Source organism: Monodelphis domestica, chromosome 5 (assembly GCF_027887165.1).
Source record: "Monodelphis domestica isolate mMonDom1 chromosome 5, mMonDom1.pri, whole genome shotgun sequence".
Lineage (NCBI taxonomy): Eukaryota > Metazoa > Chordata > Mammalia > Didelphimorphia > Didelphidae > Monodelphis > Monodelphis domestica.
Genome location: NC_077231.1, coordinates 17,321,043 through 17,340,918, shown reverse-complemented (window position 1 = coordinate 17,340,918; position 19,876 = coordinate 17,321,043). Strand labels below are relative to the sequence as shown.

At 38.4% G+C, this 19,876-nt stretch overlaps 1 protein-coding gene across 3 annotated transcripts in view; it reads left to right on the top strand.

Annotated features, from left to right (window-relative positions):
* Positions 1-19,876, top strand: part of TMTC1 (transmembrane O-mannosyltransferase targeting cadherins 1) — a 291,956-nt gene that overhangs the window by 70,218 nt on the left and 201,862 nt on the right. For 2 of the 3 annotated variants that reach the window (XM_007502836.3, XM_007502837.3), the window contains exons 4-5: positions 226-402; positions 14,077-14,277. In XM_007502836.3, the coding sequence (XP_007502898.1) occupies positions 226-402; positions 14,077-14,277 (378 nt within the window). The remainder of the gene's footprint in view (positions 1-225; positions 403-14,076; positions 14,278-19,876) is intronic. The other variant, XM_056797671.1, reaches the window with a different exon arrangement.

The window sequence follows — 19,876 nt, the reverse complement described above, 5'->3', positions numbered from 1 at the left end:
AGCCACTTCCCCACTCTAGGACTCTGTTCTTACCTATAAAATGATGATGTTGTAATTGATGACCTTCAGTGGGAGTGGATGGATGTGTCTCATCACTTGGGGCCAATTGATTTTGGGTACACTGAAGAACATTTGTCCTGTTAGAATTGTCCTTATAAAGAGGTTTGTTAGGGTTATTTAGTAATGTTTCTCCTCCAAGGAACTAACTTTTAAATTTATTTGTAGGAGCATAGATCAGCTTTACAGCGGGGAATGTGTTCCTCCTACGTCTTCTCCTTTCTTTCTGCTGCTCAGTTTGTTTCTGGGGACCTGTGCAATGTTGGTCAAAGAGACTGGAATCACCGTATTTGGAGTGTGCTTAGTCTATGATCTCCTTTCCCTTCCTCACGACAGAGGTAAATGGTAAGTTATTTTGAATGTTTTCTTTTATGTCAGCAGACAAATCCAAAGCAGAATTGTCTAGAATTTTAATGACATTGAAAGCTTGAAAATTTTTAAAACTTAAGTGTAGTAAAATCAAAAAGATCTAGAAAAACATAGCATATTTCTTTGTTTAAATACTGGGACTAAGTTTGTTGTACCATATTAAGATTTTTGAAAGATTTTGAGTGATGAAAGCTAGACTATCCCTGCCACCCCAGGTTTTCTCATCTTGACCTTAAAAAAACAAGCAAACAAACCCTTACCTTTGTTCTGAGAATCAATACTGTTTATTGGTTCCAAGGCAGAAGAGTGGTAAGGGGTAGGCAAAAAGGGTTAAGTGACATGCCCAGGGTCACACAGCTGGGAAGTGTCTGAGGCCAGATTTGAACCTAGGACACATCCAATCTCCAGGTTTGGCCTTCAATCTGCTGAGCCACCCATCTGTCCCTGACTTTACCCCTTTCAATGAGGCTTCAGTAAAAATGATGATGGTTAGAATTTGCCATTGTGAACCGATATATAGCTTTTGTGGACTCACTTTTGTTTTGTTAGAAATGGGTGGGAATGTCCAAACCTGCTTTTATATCTTAGCTCATTTGTCATGCAGCAAAAGCCACATGCTAGTTTCTAGCAGTTTTTAGCAAAAGTATGTTGTGAGCATGAAAAGATGAAAAACATTCCAAATGAATTGGAAAAGCACCAGAATAATTAAGGGAAGAGAAGGGAAGTGGAAAAGAGGAATACAGAATAATACATTTGTTTAAAATAATGTTATTAAGAAACTGCTATATATAAAGTAACAACAAAGATCTGATGTCCTTAGTCCAAGATTTACTTTCCCCATTTTACAGATAAACCTTAGAAAGGTTAAGTGATGATAAATAGTTGGGCCACTTATATGTATCCTAGTTGGGACTTAAGTCTAGGTCCAATGATCGCTTAAGGATTCTGATGCTTCTCTAAGATGGTGTTAGATTTTTAATTGTGGGAATATGTTTGTTGAGGGAAGTAAAGAAGATAAACAAATAGAAGTAGGCATGAAGGAATTGAGTAGAGCATTCAAAACTTGTCTTAAGTTCCATTTGTACCCTGTAAATGGCTTGATTCCTTCATCTAGGCAGATTAGTGCTATCCCAGAGGCAGGTAATGTTGCTACTGTCAGAGGCATAGCTGGAGGAGCATTCTCAGAATTTAACAATTGGTCTCAGTGGCCATCTAACCCAAGGAGGATCAAATAGTTTGTTAATTTTTATATGGTTGGCTCTGAATATTTAATTGGTGGTCACCAGGGATTTAATTACTAAATCCCAAATAGAGGGAAGATATTAAGGAAGTGAGGAAAGGAGAGAGAGGGAGAGAGAGAGAGAAAGAGAGAGAGAGAGAGAGAGAGAGAGAGAGAGAGAGAGAGAGAGAGAGAGAGAGACAGAGAGAGACAGAGAGAGACAGAGAGAGACAGAGAGAGAGACAGAGACAGACATACGATGGGCCTTCTTGGAGGTTCACACCTTCAGAAAGGGCAAGGATAATAAGTCAGCCTTTTCCACTCACCACAGTGACCATCTAAAAGGAAAGTAGTCTGAGGTCTCCTGCACAAGCTCCTCCAGGGGTCCAGGTCCACAGCCAAGTGTCTTCACTCCAAGTCTGAGTGTCTGTCTTCCAGTCTCTCCTCAAGTGTCTGTCGTCCAGTCCAACTACCAGTGATGATTCCAGTCTCGTCTCCAAAGGACTCTTCTTCACTCCAAACCCAAGTGGCTGATTTAATGCAGTGTCTCTCTGTTTACTCTATTTAAAGACCTTTTTCTCTTGTGTCACCTCCCCTAAATTTTACATCTACCAATCACAGCAGACACTCCTCTCCAGAATTGCCCACTCAATGTATGAAATGGGTGTTCGAACCTTTTGTGGTTAGGGGTTAGTTTACACCTTATTTGGTTAGTTAACACCTTTTTGTAGTTAGTTAACACCTTTTGTGGTTAAAATGGGTAGATCTACTTTAAATACTGAGTTAACACTTTGGGGATTAAAATCTAAAAATAGACAGGGGATTACAATTTAATCTTCACAATCAAGGAAGAGCTAAGTACCTTCATTGTTACAATCAGGGGAGAGCCAAATTCTATCTTCACAAGTTTAATGCTTACTTCTTTTGAGATTGGTGCTGTAAAGTAAAATTTATTTTTAGAAGTGATCTTTCCATTCTTTTATAATTAGTTAGATCAAAATAAACTATTTTTGCCATCATTATTAAAACTAATGTTACATATACCCAGGTTCAAATATCTAACTTTAAAGTCATAGCTATAAAATGTCACTGACATTGCAATAATTTTCATTGCATGGAGAAAACTAAGGTAGCACATTTCTTTTTCCTTTAATTTTTACAAGCATTTATAATTTCTTCTTCCCACTTCCCCTGCCAACTGACCAAAAAAAGAAAAAAGAAAGGAAAATAAAACTCTTACAATGAATAGTGGTAGTCTCTCAGTGACCGAGAATGACTATTGTCTTTGTGCAGTTTCATCTACGGTGTACCCTCATGTGGCTTTGGAGTCCAAAGGCTGAGGCGCACAGTTTGTGGCACATGGGGCCTGGGACTCCAGTTGTTATGGGATATATAATGAGATGCCACTGTTTTGATCGTGGGTGCATCCATGTTGTTTTATATTTGTTCGCCATTCTGAGCACAGTGTTCGTGATGGTGAGTTCGAGCTCTGAGCATTTGCTGAGTAGCAGTAGGCTGTTGTTGTTCATTTTGCCCACGCCATGTTTGCCGAGCACTCCTTTCCATCTTTCATGGTCCTGGCCAACGTGGGCGTTGAAGTCTCCCAGTAGTATCAGCTTGTCATTTGTGGGCACTGAGTGCAGGAAGGCTCTCAGGTCAGAGTAGAACTGCTCGATGGTCTCCTCTGTGCTGGTCAGTGTTGGGGCATATGCGCTGATGATTGTGGCATACCGGTCTTTGCTGAGAGGCAAACGGATCTTCATGAGCCTCTCGCGGATGCCCACAGGCAAGTCTGGCAGCTGTTTGAGCAAACTGGTCTTGATGGCCAGGCCAACACTGTGGATTCTGTCTTCATTTGAGGCTCTACCTTTCCAGAAGAAGGTGTATCCAGTGGTGGGTTCGCTGAGTGATCCCTCTTCTGGTAAGCGTGTTTCTCTTAAGGCTGCGATGTCGATGTTATATCGCGCCAGTTCTTTACCGATTAGAGCTGTTCTTCTCTCAGGTCTTGGGGTATTCTCTCTGTCAAGTAATGTCCTGATGTCCCAGGCTCCTAGTTGGAGTTTCTTTGTATTTTTCCTTTGATTTCGACCGCTTAAAGGGATAACCTGCCAGCCGCGGTGTGCTGACCGGGTGTTTGTAGGGCAGGCAATGTTTGGGACACCTTTTCTAGTCCCCTCCCTTGATTAGGGTGAGCAGTGCTGTCCTAGAGAGGGCTGCTCAGTTGCCCAGGATGATGCCAAACGTCCCTGCTGCCCACAGGGCCGAGCGGCCACTGGTCCGTGGGCCGCCTACGTGCAGGATCGTGACTACAACTGCCAGTGGTCACCTCCACCTGTTGCATCACCACTCCCCCATCACTGCAGGTCTTGAAGAGGGTGGACGGGGTCAGGATAGATGAGTGTGCACAAAGATACTTGTGCGTGAAGGAGATTTAAGTGGAAAAGTCGATGCACAGAGACAGTCCCACTCTCTTGGCTTTGGAAGCCTGGGTCCAGTGGCACGAAAAGTTGTTACAGCTGGAGACTTCCTCAGCTGCATTGGATGGCCGTGTTGTCTTTTGTGCTCCAACATGCCCCGAGCATTCCACAGTGCTTTGCTGCATCGCCATCTCAGCCGTTAAACCTTCTTATTGGTTTCTTCTATCTGTTCAGCTGAAGCAGTCTTCACATGCTGGGTGAGCAAGGCCCTGGTTCACCAGGGGTCCATGACGACCAGATGGCTACCCTCACAAGGTTTGGCTGGCCTGTCAAAGCCGTTGCCTGGGGTGTGGCCACTGCCACATGCTAGCAGCTACTGGGAGCCACAAGTGAGAGCTGAGTGTTAGGTGGGGGTCAGAGGCTGGAGAGCTGCCCTAGGAGGGCACGACAAGCCCTCCATACCAGAGATACTCTGCAGAGTATCAGAGATATGAGCACCCCATACACCCCTTTACAGTGAATATGCAAAGCCTAACATGACAAATTCCTACATTGGTTGAATTCCAAAAATGTATTACTCATTCTGCATCTTAAGTTCTTCCTCTTTGGGACAGGAAGTGAGTAACATGCTTCATATTCAGTGCTCTGGCATCATTTTTTATTATTTCATTGATAAAAATTCCAAAGGCTTTCAAAAATGCTGTGGTTATATTATTTTTGTCATTGAACAAATTCTTCTATTTCCATTTCCTTCACTTTGCATCATTTCATAGAAGTCTTCCCCATTTCCTCTGAAAATGCCCCATTTCATAATTTATTATGGAACAATTCCATTATATAAATGAACCTTCACCATTCTCCCATAAATAGGCATTCCCTTGGTATCCAGTTTTTGGCTACTATGAAAAGAGTTGTTATAAATATTATAAGACATAGGATCTCTTTTCCTCTTTGATTTATTTCAGGAACAGATTTACTAGTGATTAACTGGATCAAAGGGTTTGCATAATTTAGCTACTTTTAGGGTATAGTTCTAAATTGCATTCCAGAATAGGTGAACCAACAGTGTGCTCATTTCCCAACAAACCCCTTCAGTATTTGTGATCAAACTGGTAAAGGTGAAAAAAGAGAAAAATGACAAATCCTGGAGGATGTAGGGAAAATTTATCACACCAATACAAAAACGCCAAGCTAAATCTGATGAGGATAAATAAATAAATGAGAGGAAGCCTGTCTCACAATAAAACCGGACCCTGGTCAAAATAAGAACCAGAGACCCTGAGCCTTCAGAGATAGCCTTTTTTTTTTTTTAATAGAAATTTGATGACATTCTGTCCTAAAAGACAAGCTGAATACAGAATTGTTTCACATGGAAAGATCACACAAGTGCTGAATAAGCCAGAAAGTATTAAAAAAATACCATGTGTGGTAACTTTATGTCTATTATTATTACTGACCTTGTCAATAAAGGGTTAGGATCTGATGGATTTTTTTTTTCCTGATGACAACTAGAAGTCAGCAGTTAGAAGGATGACATTTGTGACTGATATTTGCAGTAGGGTGTGATAAGGGCTTGGTTGAAACTTTTGGATTACAGACTTAAAAATGTTTGTCAGCAAGATTTGATACCACCCTTAAACTGTATTTTCTTAGCTGATGTGTATAATTAATATGAAGCAAATTATATTATCTGTGTTTTAATCATAAAGGCTGATGCTATTATAGCTGTACAAAAAGGGCTAGGGGATTTCACACTCAAAAGGGGTTTGTGAAGAAATGAGCATATGAATATACTGTTGGTTCCTCAGAGTTGTTTTAGTTTCTACTTCTCTAGTTATTATTGATTTGGATCATTTTTTCCATATGATTAAGATGATAGTTTAGATTTCTTTCTTTATAAACTTGCCTCTCATAATCTGACTGTTTTTCTCTTGAGGAATGGCTTTTAGTCTTAAAAATTTCTATCAGTTTCTTATCTTGGATATGAGACCTTTATCAGAGGAGCTTGATGAAAATATTTTTTCCTATTTACCTGTTTTCCTTCTAATTTTAACTTCATTAGATTCATGCAGAAGTATAAAATTTTATATAATCAAAAATATCCATTTTTGGTGTGATCCTATCTGTTACTTGTCTGGTCATGAACTCCTCTCTCTATTCATAGATCTGAAAGGAAATTTATTTTTTGCTTCTCCATTTGTTTATGTTGTCATTTTTTATGCACAAATTATGCATTCATTTGTATCTTATCTTGTTATATGGTGTTGGCCTATATATAATTTCCACCGAACTGCTTTCCAGTTTTCCTAGCAATTTTTGATTATTGAACATTGTACTACTTTGTTCATTTGCTTCTGTATGTTGTATAGCTAATCTTTTATACTGATCCACCCCTATTTCTTAAAGAGTACCATATTTTTTTTATCGTTACTGCTTTGTGGTACAATTTGATATTTGGTACTGATAGATTATTTCTGAGGTAAGGAAAATGACAAATACCTCTGGATGGGATATGTGAATATAAACACACTAACAGTTACTAAACTGTGCATGCCCTTTAACTCAATTTTCTCCTTCAGTTCTACTCCCCACTGTGATATCGAAATCACTTTAAAAGACTGATATATATTAATTTAAGGTCGCCAAGGAATTCAGCTATGTAATTCCTAAATGAAAACTCAAGTCAGCAGTCAACCTTTTGGAGTTTTTAATTACAAACAGGAGGAAGAAAGGTATGAGAGAGAGAGAGAGAGAGAGAGAGATAAAGAAAGAAAGGGGAGAGAAGGGAATAGGACTTAAATACCCCCTCTCCTTAGGCTGAGCCAAAGGCCCAAGCCCTTAGATAGCTGAGGCAAAGAAAAGAGATCAGTCCCTATCACTCATGTGACCAAATGGAGAAACAGTCTCAGGAGCCTCCACTTCCAGACTCCTTCAGAGCAAAACCTCACAGAGCAAAGCAAAACCTCTCAGAGTAAAAAACTCTCCTCCTTCTGTCCTCAGACCCCACTATCTTTAAGGAAACCATCGAAGTTCCCTCCCCTCAGTTCTCACATCTACCAATCACTATCGATGTCTCTCCTCTGCCAATGGTGGCTCTAGTTTAACCCAGGACCACCCAGAGGTCTGTGGCTTTGCACATGTCTGTTGAAGGTCATATTCTCAAATAATTAAATCTTAATCTTGCTGCAGCCCTTCCTAAATCCTGTTACTCTGAGTAGGGTGGAGATTGTATTTTCTAAGACCTGGTTCTGTCATTCCAAGTATCTCTATTGTATCAATTCTAAAATCAATCATGACTCAAAGAACTTCCTGTTCTATGCTTAAGCATAGGTCAAAACCCTTTCTATTGTTTAGCAAAAGGTTTCTGTCCTAAAGTAGTCTTAAGTAGGGAGGAGAAGGATCCTCCCATGCCAAGGGGTTTCACATTTCAATAGAGTTCTTACTATCAGTAGGAAATTTTTTCCAGTATGAGATTTCCCAATGGGGAAATTTCCAACATTCATAAGTCTAAGAAATTTTAAGGTTTACACCACCTGTATTATTTTCCTTGATAGTCTAGATCTTTTGTTCCTCCAAATGAATTTTGTCATTGTTTTATCTAACTTTTTAAAATACCCCACTTTGTAACTTGAATTATATATAGTATTAAATCTGTAAATTAATTTAGAAAGTGTTCTCATTTTTTTTATACTGCCACAATCCAGTCAAGAGTTCTTAATTTCCTATAGTGTTTCATAAATATACTCGGTAAATTGAGTCCTAGATATTTTATATCCAGTTAGTTATTTTGAGTGAATCTTCATCTTCTATTATTTTTTCCTTGAATTTTTATTATTGCTCTATGTAACAATTGTTACATTTTTGTGTTCATTTTGTATCCTGGTGCTTTACTGGAGCTTCTAATTATCTCAAGTTTTTTTTTTTTTTCTGATTCTTTCAGATTTTAAATATAAACCATAGTATCGGCAAAAACGAAAAGTTTTCTCTCTTTTTTGGCTATTGTACATTTTAACATTTTGTTCTGTTTCATTAGAATAATAGAAGAGAAAGCTTATTCTTGTATTAATTGGGAATACTTCTAGTGTTTCCCCATTAGGTTTCAGATAGACAATTTTTATCATATTAAGAAAAAGTTCTTTTACTACCAAAGGATTACTTTTCTAGATTCAGAAAAAATAATAAAATTCATCTGGAAGAATAAAATTTCAAGACTATCAAAAGAATCAATAAAAAAAGTGAAAGACAGTAGCCTTGCCCTACGAGATTTCAAACTATATTACAAAATGGTAAGCATCAAAACACTTTGGTATTGATTAAGAAATAGAGTAGTGGATCAGTGAAACAGTAGTAATACAGTGTTTGATAAATCCAAAGTTCCCAGTATTGGAGACAATAACTCATTATTTGACAAAAATTGCTGTGAAAACTGGAAAGCAATTTGGAAGAAACTAAGAATAGATGAACATATCACACTGTTGACCAGGGTAAGGTCACATTGGGTACATGACAGACATAAGAGATGATTTCATAAGCAAATTAGGGGAGTGTAGAAAATTTTACTTGACAGATCTAGGGATAAGAAGGAATTTATGGCCAAAAATGAGACAGAATCATAGGAAGCATGATGGATAATTTTGAGAATATAAAGTAAAAAGGTTTTGCCCAAAGAAAACCAATAAAGCCAAAATTAGAAAAGGCAGGAAAATGATTTAAAAAATTTATAACTCATTTCTCAAATATATATGAAATTAAAATTTATAAAATGTAAGAGCCATTTTCCAATTGATAAATGGTCAAAGACATTCAGATCATTTTCATAAGAAGAAATCAAAGCTATTGATAGTCATATGAATTGATGCAATATGAAGTGAGCAGAACCAGGAGATCATTGTACACAGTAATAATGATATTGTAATGATGATCAGTTGTGAATGACTTAGTTACTCTAATTAATAGTTTTCCAAGACAATTCAGAAGGAATTATAGTGAAAAATACTATCTACCTCCAGAGAGAGAATTGATAAATTCTTAGTGCTAATTTAAATATAAACATTTCACTTTAATTATCTTTCATTATTTTTATTTTTGGAACATGGCTTATTTGGAAATAAGTTTTGTAGGATTTCACACATATAATTTATATCTTGTTTGCTATCTCCATAGGTAGAGGTTAGGCTGGAGGGAGAGAACTCCAATTTTTAAGAAGAATTTAAAAATAAATAATAATTTTAAAAGAGGTTCTTCTGTCCCTATGCTTTGTAGCATATATGTCTATGTGTGTGTGTGAGAGTTCTTTTAATAGCATAAATAACTTACATACTTTGTCCATAATTCTATATCAGTTGAAATAATTGCACATTAAAAAAAAAAAACAACTGTCAAATTGTTTGCTGCATACATCATGTTGAAACATCCTTTCATCCCTAGTACAAATGTAACCTGATCATAGTGAAAATATTTTCAGGATATGCCTTTCTATTGTTTTTCTCTTTTTACCAGCTAAGATTTCATTAAAAATTTTTTTTAAATCAGTATTTATTACCAACATTGTTATTTTTCTTTGCTTTGCCCTTTTCTGGTTTTAGAATTAAGATTATATTTGTTACTATGAAAGATTTGATAGTGTTATAAATAATAATAGTCAAGAATGTTAAGTGGGGTGAGCTCTATGTAACTGTTTGGGCATGCGCAATGGATAACTCCTGGAGACAGATGTAAAAAAAGAAAACCCTCTATTTAATGAATAATGGGAAAGTTTTGAGGAAAGGTAAAGTAAGGTAATGAAGGTTGAGGATTAGAATTGATTCTCTAAATCTAAAAGGGGATCTCTAAACTTTTACCCATTCCCTTCTAGTTAGTGAGAACTTGCTTCGTGCTCAGCTTACCCTGAGCCTTCTTATCACTCCTTAATCTATACTAATTCCCAGATCTATATACACTGTGCTAAATTATAATCCTCTTATTTATAATAAAGTTTACTGTCTCTGTTAATTTCTCTCAGTTTTGAATTAGTCTCTCTGCCAATTGCCAGCTCTTCCTGGCCTAGTTGGCCTAAGCAGACTTCTAGGCCTACACAAGCCTCAAAGATGGCTGCCTCTGTCTCTAGACACACAGAGGAAAAACACAGTCTCTTTCTGTCTCCTTAGATCTCTTCTAGCTTTAAATCAATTTGGTTATTCACTCTCTCTGTCCATTGCCAGCCCTTCCTGGACTACCTAGGCTTTTTGGCCTAAGCAGGCCTCAAAATTGCTTGGCCCTCTCAGCAGCCACACAAAGGAAAAACAGTCTCTCTCCCTCTCTTTCCTGTTGATTTCCCCCACAGACTTATTCCAGAAACTCTAACCTGTTCTCCTCCTTCACCTGCCACTTGCTTTTTTTCAGTGTTCCAGGGAACAGAAACACCAGCTTTCTTCTAAGTGGAAAAACCTCCAGGAGACCCTCTGCTGTGTAGGTTGGCAGTTGGAAAACCCAGCTGACTCAGGCTACCCAGAAATCCAACAGGCAGGCTTCCCAAGATTCTGTCTGGCCTTAAAGAAACCTTACACACTATTCTTTACCCTATCTTTAGCTGCTAAGATCCCAATTACTGCAAATGGTGCTCATTACCCCCATGACTTAATGCTTTGCTCACCCAGCATGTGAAGACTGTTTCGGCGGAACAGGCGGGAGAAACCAACAAGAATGTTCAACGGCTGAGATGGCGATGCAGCAAGGCACTGTGGAGTGCTTAGGGCATGTTGGAGCACAAAGGACAACACGGCCATCCAATGCAGCTGAGGAAGTCTCCAGGTGCCACTGGACCCAGGCTTCCAACGCCGAGAGAGTGGGACTGTGTCTGTGCATTGACTTTTCCACTTAAATCTTCATGCATAAGTGTCTTTGTGCTCAAAAACGCACAAAGACAATCGTCATCCTCGGTTACCGAGAGACTACTACTAATAGAGTGTTTTCTTCCTCAATTGATGAGAATAATTTTGAATATAAAAATTAATTTTAAATTTCTTATGGAATTCATCTTTATTTTTCCTCTATTGTAATTTCACCTTATTAATTTTAAAGTTTGGTTTCTTCCCTCCTCTTTTGAATCATCAGCTAAAGACAACAATTTTGTTCCTCTTTACAATGAAACAGATTTTAGTTCTGTTGACTAATTCTGTGGTCCTTTTTCTCTTTTTAAATAACAAGAGGCAAATTTTTGAAGTACAAAGTTTGATCTCCCTTTTCTGTTATTTTTTCTGATCTTGCCTTATCTTCCTTATTTCTACTGTGGTTCACTTTTAGAAATATCAATTCCTGGAAGAATTAATGTTAAATAAAAGTTATACTGTTCCTTCATTATGTGGCCCAGGCTCCCCATATACTTTAATTATGTAACTTTTTATCAGTATATTTTTGTAATTAGTTTTATGGAACTTCTTTTACAGTTAGTTTACAAGCCACATTACATTATAATCACACCTTGTTTTCACATAAGCAGCGTACAAAATTTAACTATATTTATACTGTTGACCTTTTAACTCTTAAACTAGATAAGAATGACTAAAGAATTTAAATAATTTAAGTAAATTCTGTTTTGTTTCTTATGAGATCTATAAATGCCACCAATTTTATAATGTCAAATGCCATTGTTAACTTGAGAAAAACAACTAAAGTTGTCAAAAAAACAAATCTTTCATCAGGAAGGGGATAGGTCCACTATCACAGAGCCCAGTGCCAAAAACTTCATAGGGCCTACCCCTGTGGACTCCAGAAAGTATCCCTGAGAGAATGTGCCATGCTAGATGATTTCCCAGAAGAACAATAGAATTTAGGGAATTTATATGCCTTTTGGGGAACTAAGGGACAGGGAAGTATGATTGATTGACATTACCATGGTTACAAAGATATACTGACAGGATACCAACAGGCTTGGGAATGAAACCATAGCCAGAGGCTGGGTTATCAGGGAATGGCCTACTTAGATACTAAAAGTATGGTCCCTGCACTCGTGATGGTCTTCTTGGGAACAGATACAAGGGAGAAAACTTCTAAGACAAAAAGGGTACTTGACATTTGATTAGGTCTGCTAGCCCCACTTAAACTGGGATTATCAAGTACTTTAAGGTCTGTTGTTCAGTCTGAGTACTGATGAGTCCAAGAACTCCCTCAAAGTGAATTCTCTTGGGACAGGGACAAACTTGGGATCTCCAGATTTCAAAGTGACATCATCATTTTATATTTTTATTTTCTATATATTTATGTAAACACATATTTATATAAATAGTCTTATTTCTTGCCCTATATAACAGAAGAAAAATTTAATCTTTATAAACAGAAAAATTGTCTTTGTAATCTCCCTACTCCATTATTTTCTTTGGCCTAAAAAACCTAACAATGTTTCTGAATGGTTTCTGAATGGTGAGGAGCGGATATGAGTCATTAAAATTTAATTGACTTCCTGCCTCTTTGTGTGAGAATTTGAGTATATTTAAGTTGTCTAATATTGATGGTTAGGAAATTTCGACCACATAGTGATGTCAAGCTTCATGGTCTTAGTATATGTGCTGCTGAAGCAAGCACAAGATTCACAGTTAATGTTTTGATCAAAACTCACATTAAGCAAATAGCTTTGCCTTCTTACAGCTTCCGCTGCTCTGGAGTTGCCTGCCTGACTGAGTTCTTCCCCCAGGGCTATACTGGACCTCTTATCCTTTGCTCTTAAGTTTTCAGAGCTTAAAAATAAATTTCAGTAAATTTTACAAATGGATGAGAGCAACTGTGATATAGAAACATGTTGACTGACAAGATATTCTGTTAGGGAGCAAGCTATAAAAATCTTGTTTCCTTTCCTCATGTTTTCTTTCCTGGCTTTACCTTTCAAGTGCATGCTTTGCTTTGCTGACAATAAATAGGAAAGACATCTGAATGTGAAGACTCTGGCTTATTTCAGACACAGTTATTTTAAATTATAATAGGGCAGTGCTTTATAGGATTCAGAATCCTGTGACCTTGTCTCATGACTTAAGGAGTACACTTCCTGCTCCTGCCTTCCCAGATTTGTAGAAGCCATTTCCTCATTCTTTAGGTCCTTCATGATCAGACTTGACTTCTGGGCCTCTTCTACTTGATTTTTTTTTAAAAACCCTTACCTTCCATCTTAGAACCAATACTGGGTATTAATTAATTAATTTATTAAATGTGTTTAAAAATGTTGTGTATTGGTTCTAAGGTAGAAGAATTGTAAGGGTAGTCAATGGGGGTTAAGTGACTTGCCCAGGGTTACACAGGTAGGAAGTGTCTGAGGCTGGAATTGAGCCCAGGACCTCCCGATTCTAGGCCTGCCTCTCAATCCACTGAGCCAACCAGCTGCCCCCTCTTCTACTTGATTTTGAAAAAGGACTATAACAAAGAACATTCATCTTTGCTGATTGCCTAATAACCTCAGCAGCTTGGAAACAAGATGACTACTCTTCAATAAAATAAAATGGCATATTCCTAATTCTATGATTTGTAGCAATTTGTGTTTTAGTTAAGTAGAAAAGAAAAAAAAAGACCTTCATGCTTTTCAAGAAGTGATAGCAAAGTGATAAATTAACAAGGACCCTGAACTCCTTCCATTGAAGAGGCCAGATTCTTATCTCCATCATGGCATTGACCCTCCCCTCCATGCCATGTGGCACACTTGGCACAGTCAATGAACCTAGCTAGATTTCGATTTCCCCATCTAATGACTGAGATGGTTGCACTGGATGATCTCCAAGGTTCTCTCTGGTGTGACATAATTTGAAGACTCAAGAAGCCTGAATAAAAATGAATCTCTACATGTTTGATACTATCAAGGGAAAGGAAAACTCATTTCTGAATAAAGTCCCATTTTATGCATGCATCCCAATCTCATTTCTATTTATCATGTTTTTAAAAACAAATGTTGTATAATAGAAAGAACTCTAACAAATGTTTTGTTTAATTTTTAATTTTTCTGTTTTCTTTTTGCTTTCTAATATCTAGTTTATCTTTAATTTTTTGTGTAATTAGGAGTAACCAAGAAGCACAACAATGGATTTCTCCAAAGCCGGTAGCCTCTGACCTTGCTTTGCTACCCTCTTCTCAGAAAGACAATGCAAAGCAACCTTTTTCTCCCAAAGGGACACGGAACTCATGCCCCTCCCTATTGCCCACTCAGCAGAAGAATGGAAGATTCACTGGGCCCAGGCCAGCAGTGTGGACCTTTCTGAGGTATCATTCTATGAGTTTGTTTTCAGTTTGTATTTTCATCATGCATTAACAAAAAGAATTCCAGTAAAGTTGACACTGGTTGCTCTGTGATGATTTGGGACAAGTGACAAGAGTTCGGATTGTTTGGGGGCTTTTCATTTCGGTTACATTAGGGAGCATGGAATTTGAGACAGACTTGGGTTCAATTATGAGCTGAGTGACCTTGGGCAAATGATTTTATTTTAATAAATAACTTTTATTTTATATTATTAATATTAAATTTATTTAATAATTTCAAATAATTTATTACTTCTTTGGGCCTTACCTTCAGTTATAAAATAAAGAGGTTGGACTGGATGACCTACTAGTTCTAAATCCATGATTGTCACAGCATGGTAGAAGGGCACTGGAAATACTGATTTTTGATGTGATTTGGAATGGAAAAGGGAAGTTATGGGTAAACATATAAAAGTTTATATAGAAATCAGTGTCTTGATGTTGGCCACTTTGCCCCCACTCAGGGTAGGAGTACCAGGCTAGAATTAGATTTAGCCACCTTCCAAAATATATACAAGATGAATTATAAATAATCTCTGGGGATACTTCCAACTTTGAGAAAAGACCCAGGCTGAATTCAAATTGGCATTCTGTTTACATGAATCAGGGCAAGTGATTGATAGTTACTAAGTTCATTAGACAGAGGGAAGAGAATCTTCCTATTGTTTATCATTCATTGCACAAGGCATAGAATATTGGATTTAGGATCAGAAATATCTGAGATTGAATTATGCATTAGACATTTACAAACTGTAGGACTATGAACATTTCTTCATAGAAAATTAAAAATATTTTTATTGTTTGCTTCATAGGATTGTTGAGAGGATTAAATGAAGTAATGTGTGTGGAAAGCTTGAAAGTCTTTAAGCACAATACAAATATCTGTGGATGAAGATAATTTCAGGGTCAGTTATTGTTAGGAAAATAGGGATTCTAAGATTCCTTTCAACTTTGGAATTCTGTGATAAAGATGAAATATAGTGGAAAAGGAAATTGGCTCTTGATATGATATATTTTTTGTCTATTTCATATCTACAGATATCAAACTTAATTTGGTAACATTTACTGCAAATATTTTCCCACTTTAAAGTTTCTTAATCTATCTTCATTTTTCTTATATATCTGTTTTTCTTATTTTATGTCATGAAAATTATCTACTTCATTTTTCATAATCTCTAACCATTTTAGTTAAATATTCTCATATACACACATATGTATATAGATGTATGTTTACATACATGTAAATAGGTCTTATATATGTGCATATGTTTCCATGGTATCTTAATGGTTTCTTCTTGGCAGCTTGTAATACCTGTTCTTTCATCTGATTGTTTTTGAATTTGGCTATAACATTTCTTGGTGTTGTCAGTTGGGGATTAAATACAGGGGGTGATCTGTGGATTCTTTCAATCTCCACTTTCCCCTCTTGTTCTAGGATTTTGGGACAGTTTTCCTGGATAATTTCCTCTAGTATTATGTCCAGGCTTTTTCTTTTGTCATGGTCTTCTGGTAGTCCAAGTATTCTTAAATTGTCTCTTCTTGAACGATTTCCTAAATCGTCTGTTTTGTGAATGAGATGCTTCACATTTTCCTCAATTTTTTTCATTCTTTTTGTTTTGTTTTATAGTGTCCTGCTGCCTTGTGAGGTCACTTGATTCTAGTTGCTTTACTCTGGTTCTTAAAGATTGGATTTCATCTTTGGCTTTTTGGTCGTCTTTTTCCTTCTGGTCTGAGTTTCTTTGAAGATCGTTTTTCATCCTCTTTATCTCTTCTTTCATCTCCTTTGCCTCATCTTTCATCTCCTTTTCCTCATTTTCCAGCTGGATGATTTTGGCTTTCAGGACACTATTTTCTTGTTTTAGTTCAAGTGCCTCTGTTTCCAGATGACTTATCTTAATTTTTAAGTTCTTTTCCCAATTGTCTTCAGCCTCTCTTAGTTGTGTTTTGAGTTCTTCCACAGCCTATATCCAATTTGCTGGGATTTCTGGTTTATCGTTTGCTGATCTCTCCCCCTCTGTTCCATTTGGTGAGTAGTAGCTGTCTATTGTAGTTTCTTTCTTCTGTTTCTGTTGTTTGTTCAAATTCACCCCTTCTTTCCTCCCTGTTTTTATCTGTGCTCTTGTTCCTCTCATTTTTTTGTTTTTTAGGGACTTCTATCAGTCTCCCCTCTTGGAGCTTTAACAGAGGATCTCTTGGTGTAATCTCTGAGGGAGGGTTGTTGGGGGTTTGAGCTTTCCTGTCCTCTGGAGGCTTTTGATTGGCTTAAAGTCCAGCAGTCAATGAGGATGGGTGGGGAGCCTGGGCTTCCCTGTGTTCTGGAGACTTTTGATGGGATTGAGTCCAGCTTAGTTGGGCTGGGTTTATTCTGAGTTTTAAACTTCCTGGACGGCTGGAGCAGATATGGAGGATCTCTAAAGCTCTGGCCAGGCTGCCAGGTCTATGCTCCTTCTAGGCTGCCATCTTGACTTCGCCTCAAGGTTTCTGTTTTTTTCAGAAGACCCAGCTCTCTAAGGGGGGAGGGGTTGTGGCTTGCCTGGACTCTGAGGGCTCCTGATGAGATTAGGTTCAGGTGGTGTGGGCCAAAAGATCCCGGAGCCAAAAAAAGGAAGAAAAAAGAAAAAAAAAGCAGCCACCTCCTCTTCCACAGTCTGTGTTGAGTGCCCAGAAACTGGCCCGGGGTACTTTCAAGGAAAGCTCTTTGGAGCAACCCCTTTGCCAGCCCTGAGTTTTCTGTCCTTTCAGTAGCTCTGAGGGCTCCTGATGGGATTAGGTTCAGCTGGTTCTTTCAGAAGACCCTGCTCTCTAAGGGGGGAGGGGTAGTGGCTTGCCTGGACTCTGATGGCTCCTGATGGGATTAGGTTCAGGTAGTGTGGGCCGAATGATCCTGGAGCCAAAAAAAAGAAGAAAGAGAAAAGCAGCAACCTCCTCTTCCACAGTCTGTGTTGAATGCCCGGAAACTGGCCTGGGTTACTTTCAAGGTAGGCTCTTCGGAGCCACCCCTTTGCCAGCCCTGAGCCCTCTGTTCTTTCAGTAGCTCTGAGGGTTCCCGATGGGATTGGGCTCAGCTGGTGCCCCGAAGCTGGGACCTCCCCCGAGACCCAGATGGAAGAACCCAGCCAGGGGGCCACAGGCTTCCCCCTTCTCTCGATGCTTCCCTGTCGTCTGTGTTGGGCCCTCCAGAGACTGGCTCGGGTTGCTTTCAAGGTGAGTCCTCAGAGCCCTGAGGTTCCCGCTGCTGCCTTGGGCTCAGCACTCTGGGTTGGGGGGGATGGGTCCTGGGACCTTCTTTCTGTCTACCCCTTAGATCCGAGTGATCTAGGGTTCTGGCTTTTGGGGTGTGGTACCTTTTGATCCAGGTCCAGGAGGAGGTTTCCCCAGGTCTATCCTGTTGTTCAGCTTGAATTTTGGTGGCCTAGGAGCATTTTGTTTGTGATCGGTAGGGAAGGGTTCCGGAGGTCTGAACTTTCGCTGCTTCTACACCACCATCTTGACCGGAAGGGTAGATATTCTTTTGTCGCCCTTTGGGCATAGTTCCAAATTGCCCTCCAGAATGGTTGGATCAGTTCACAACTCCACCAGCAATGAATTAATGTCCCTACTTTGCCACATCCCCTCCAGCATTCATTACTTTCCTTTGCTGTTATGTTAGCCAATCTGCTAGGTGTGAGGTGATACCTCAGAGTTATTTTAATTTGCATCTCTCTGATTATAAGAGATTTAGAACACTTCTTCATGTGCTTATTAATAGTTTTGATTTCTTTATCTTTTTTTTTTTAAAGAATGTGTTCTTTAGAACCATAATTGGAATTTTTGAGGCCCCACCCATTGAGAAGGAAAGCAGTATGGGTTCCATCATAATGTGAAATCCTGCAAAACATATTTCCATATTAGCGATGTTGCAAAAAACAAAACAACCCCCCCCATACACACACACACACAAACAACCACCACACAGAATACAAGCATAATAAAGAATGTTAAAAAAGTTTGCTTCAGTCTACATTCGGAATTCATCAGTTCTTTCTCTGGAATTTTAATTTTTCATCACAGGTCCTTTGGAATTTGCCACAGGCAAGGTCCAGCCTTACTCATGACTCCAGGGGTTCCCTACAGGTGGCGAACAATCAGTCAAGAAAATAACAAACCCAAGACAGCCGTATATTTACGGCCATGGGCATGCTTTGCATCTGATAGCTGCTCCCCCATCCCCAGGCTTGATATTTATTTTTATACCCATTTTCTTGGCACACAGATACATTACCTAACACACATGTCTAAATGGAGATAATTGGAAAAGTGATACGTTAACTTTTAACAAATCACTTGATTACATTCTATATTCTTGTATTGTAATTACAGATTCTTAATAGCATAAAGGTTTCACACAAGATAAATGATTTTGTCACAGGTGGCTTAATTTTCTCATTACCCTGTGAGAAGTTTTGAGCTTACCAACAATCAAGGAAAATTACTTATTGCTTTTAATAAAAGGAAATAATCAAAAGTTCTTAAAAGACAATTCAAAAATCATATCATTGAGGTTGAGGAATACTGGGAACACAATTCAGATTTAATATTAGATTGGTCATTTTTCAGGGTTTACTAGGGAGTTTCTGAGTTACTGGTTTGTGAAGTTGAGTCACTGAGGCATGTTGAAGCTTAGTGTACCTGTATATTTTGTAAGAGCCTTTATGATTGATTTGTATGCTGGCTTCATGAGAATAAGTTTCTGTGAGTGGGAAAGTTCTGGGCTTGGCCTGTAGCTGCTGTTTTACTGGGAATTATGTACCTAAGTAAAAGTTAACCCATGATAGTCTTTTGGGATTGGGTTTGAGGGTCTGATCTTTTGGTGATGTTTTGGGGAATTAGGGTACAGGTATTTTGCTCTTGCATTATTCCTTTTGAGACTAGGGGAAATAATAGTCATGTCAATTCCATAGGTAAGGGATACTGATGACAGATTATGCAAGGGGAACTGAGTAGGCAATCACATCTTGCCAAGGGCCAGTCTGTGGCCTCCTTAGTTACCATGCATGACGGTCAAAGTGTCATGGCCTGATGGTTCCCAGCAGGAATTATCTTGGATTACTGTCTTGAGTAGAGTACGTTCACAGTTCCTTCTTACGATATTGCTGTTGCTGTGAACAATATGCAGTGCTCAATCACTTCTGCCTGCATCCCAGGTTTTTCTGAAAACCATCCTACTCATCATCATTTCTTATAGTACAATAGTATTCAGTAACCATCATATATCACAACTTGTTCAGACATTGCCCAGTGGACTGGCATCCCCTCAATTTCCAGTAATTGTAAGACTCCTTTCACAAACCTAGCAGTGATATTTCTGGGTCAAAGTGTATGCATAATTTGATAGACCGTTGGGCATAGTTCCAAATTGTTCTCTAGAATGGTTGGACTCCTTCACAACCCCACTAGCAGTGCATTAGGTGCCTCATGTCCCCTCTAATGTGTCATTTTCCTTTTCTGTCATGCTAATCAGTCTGACAAATGGGAAGTGGTATCTATCTCAGAGTTGTTTTCATTTGCATCTTCTAATCAATAA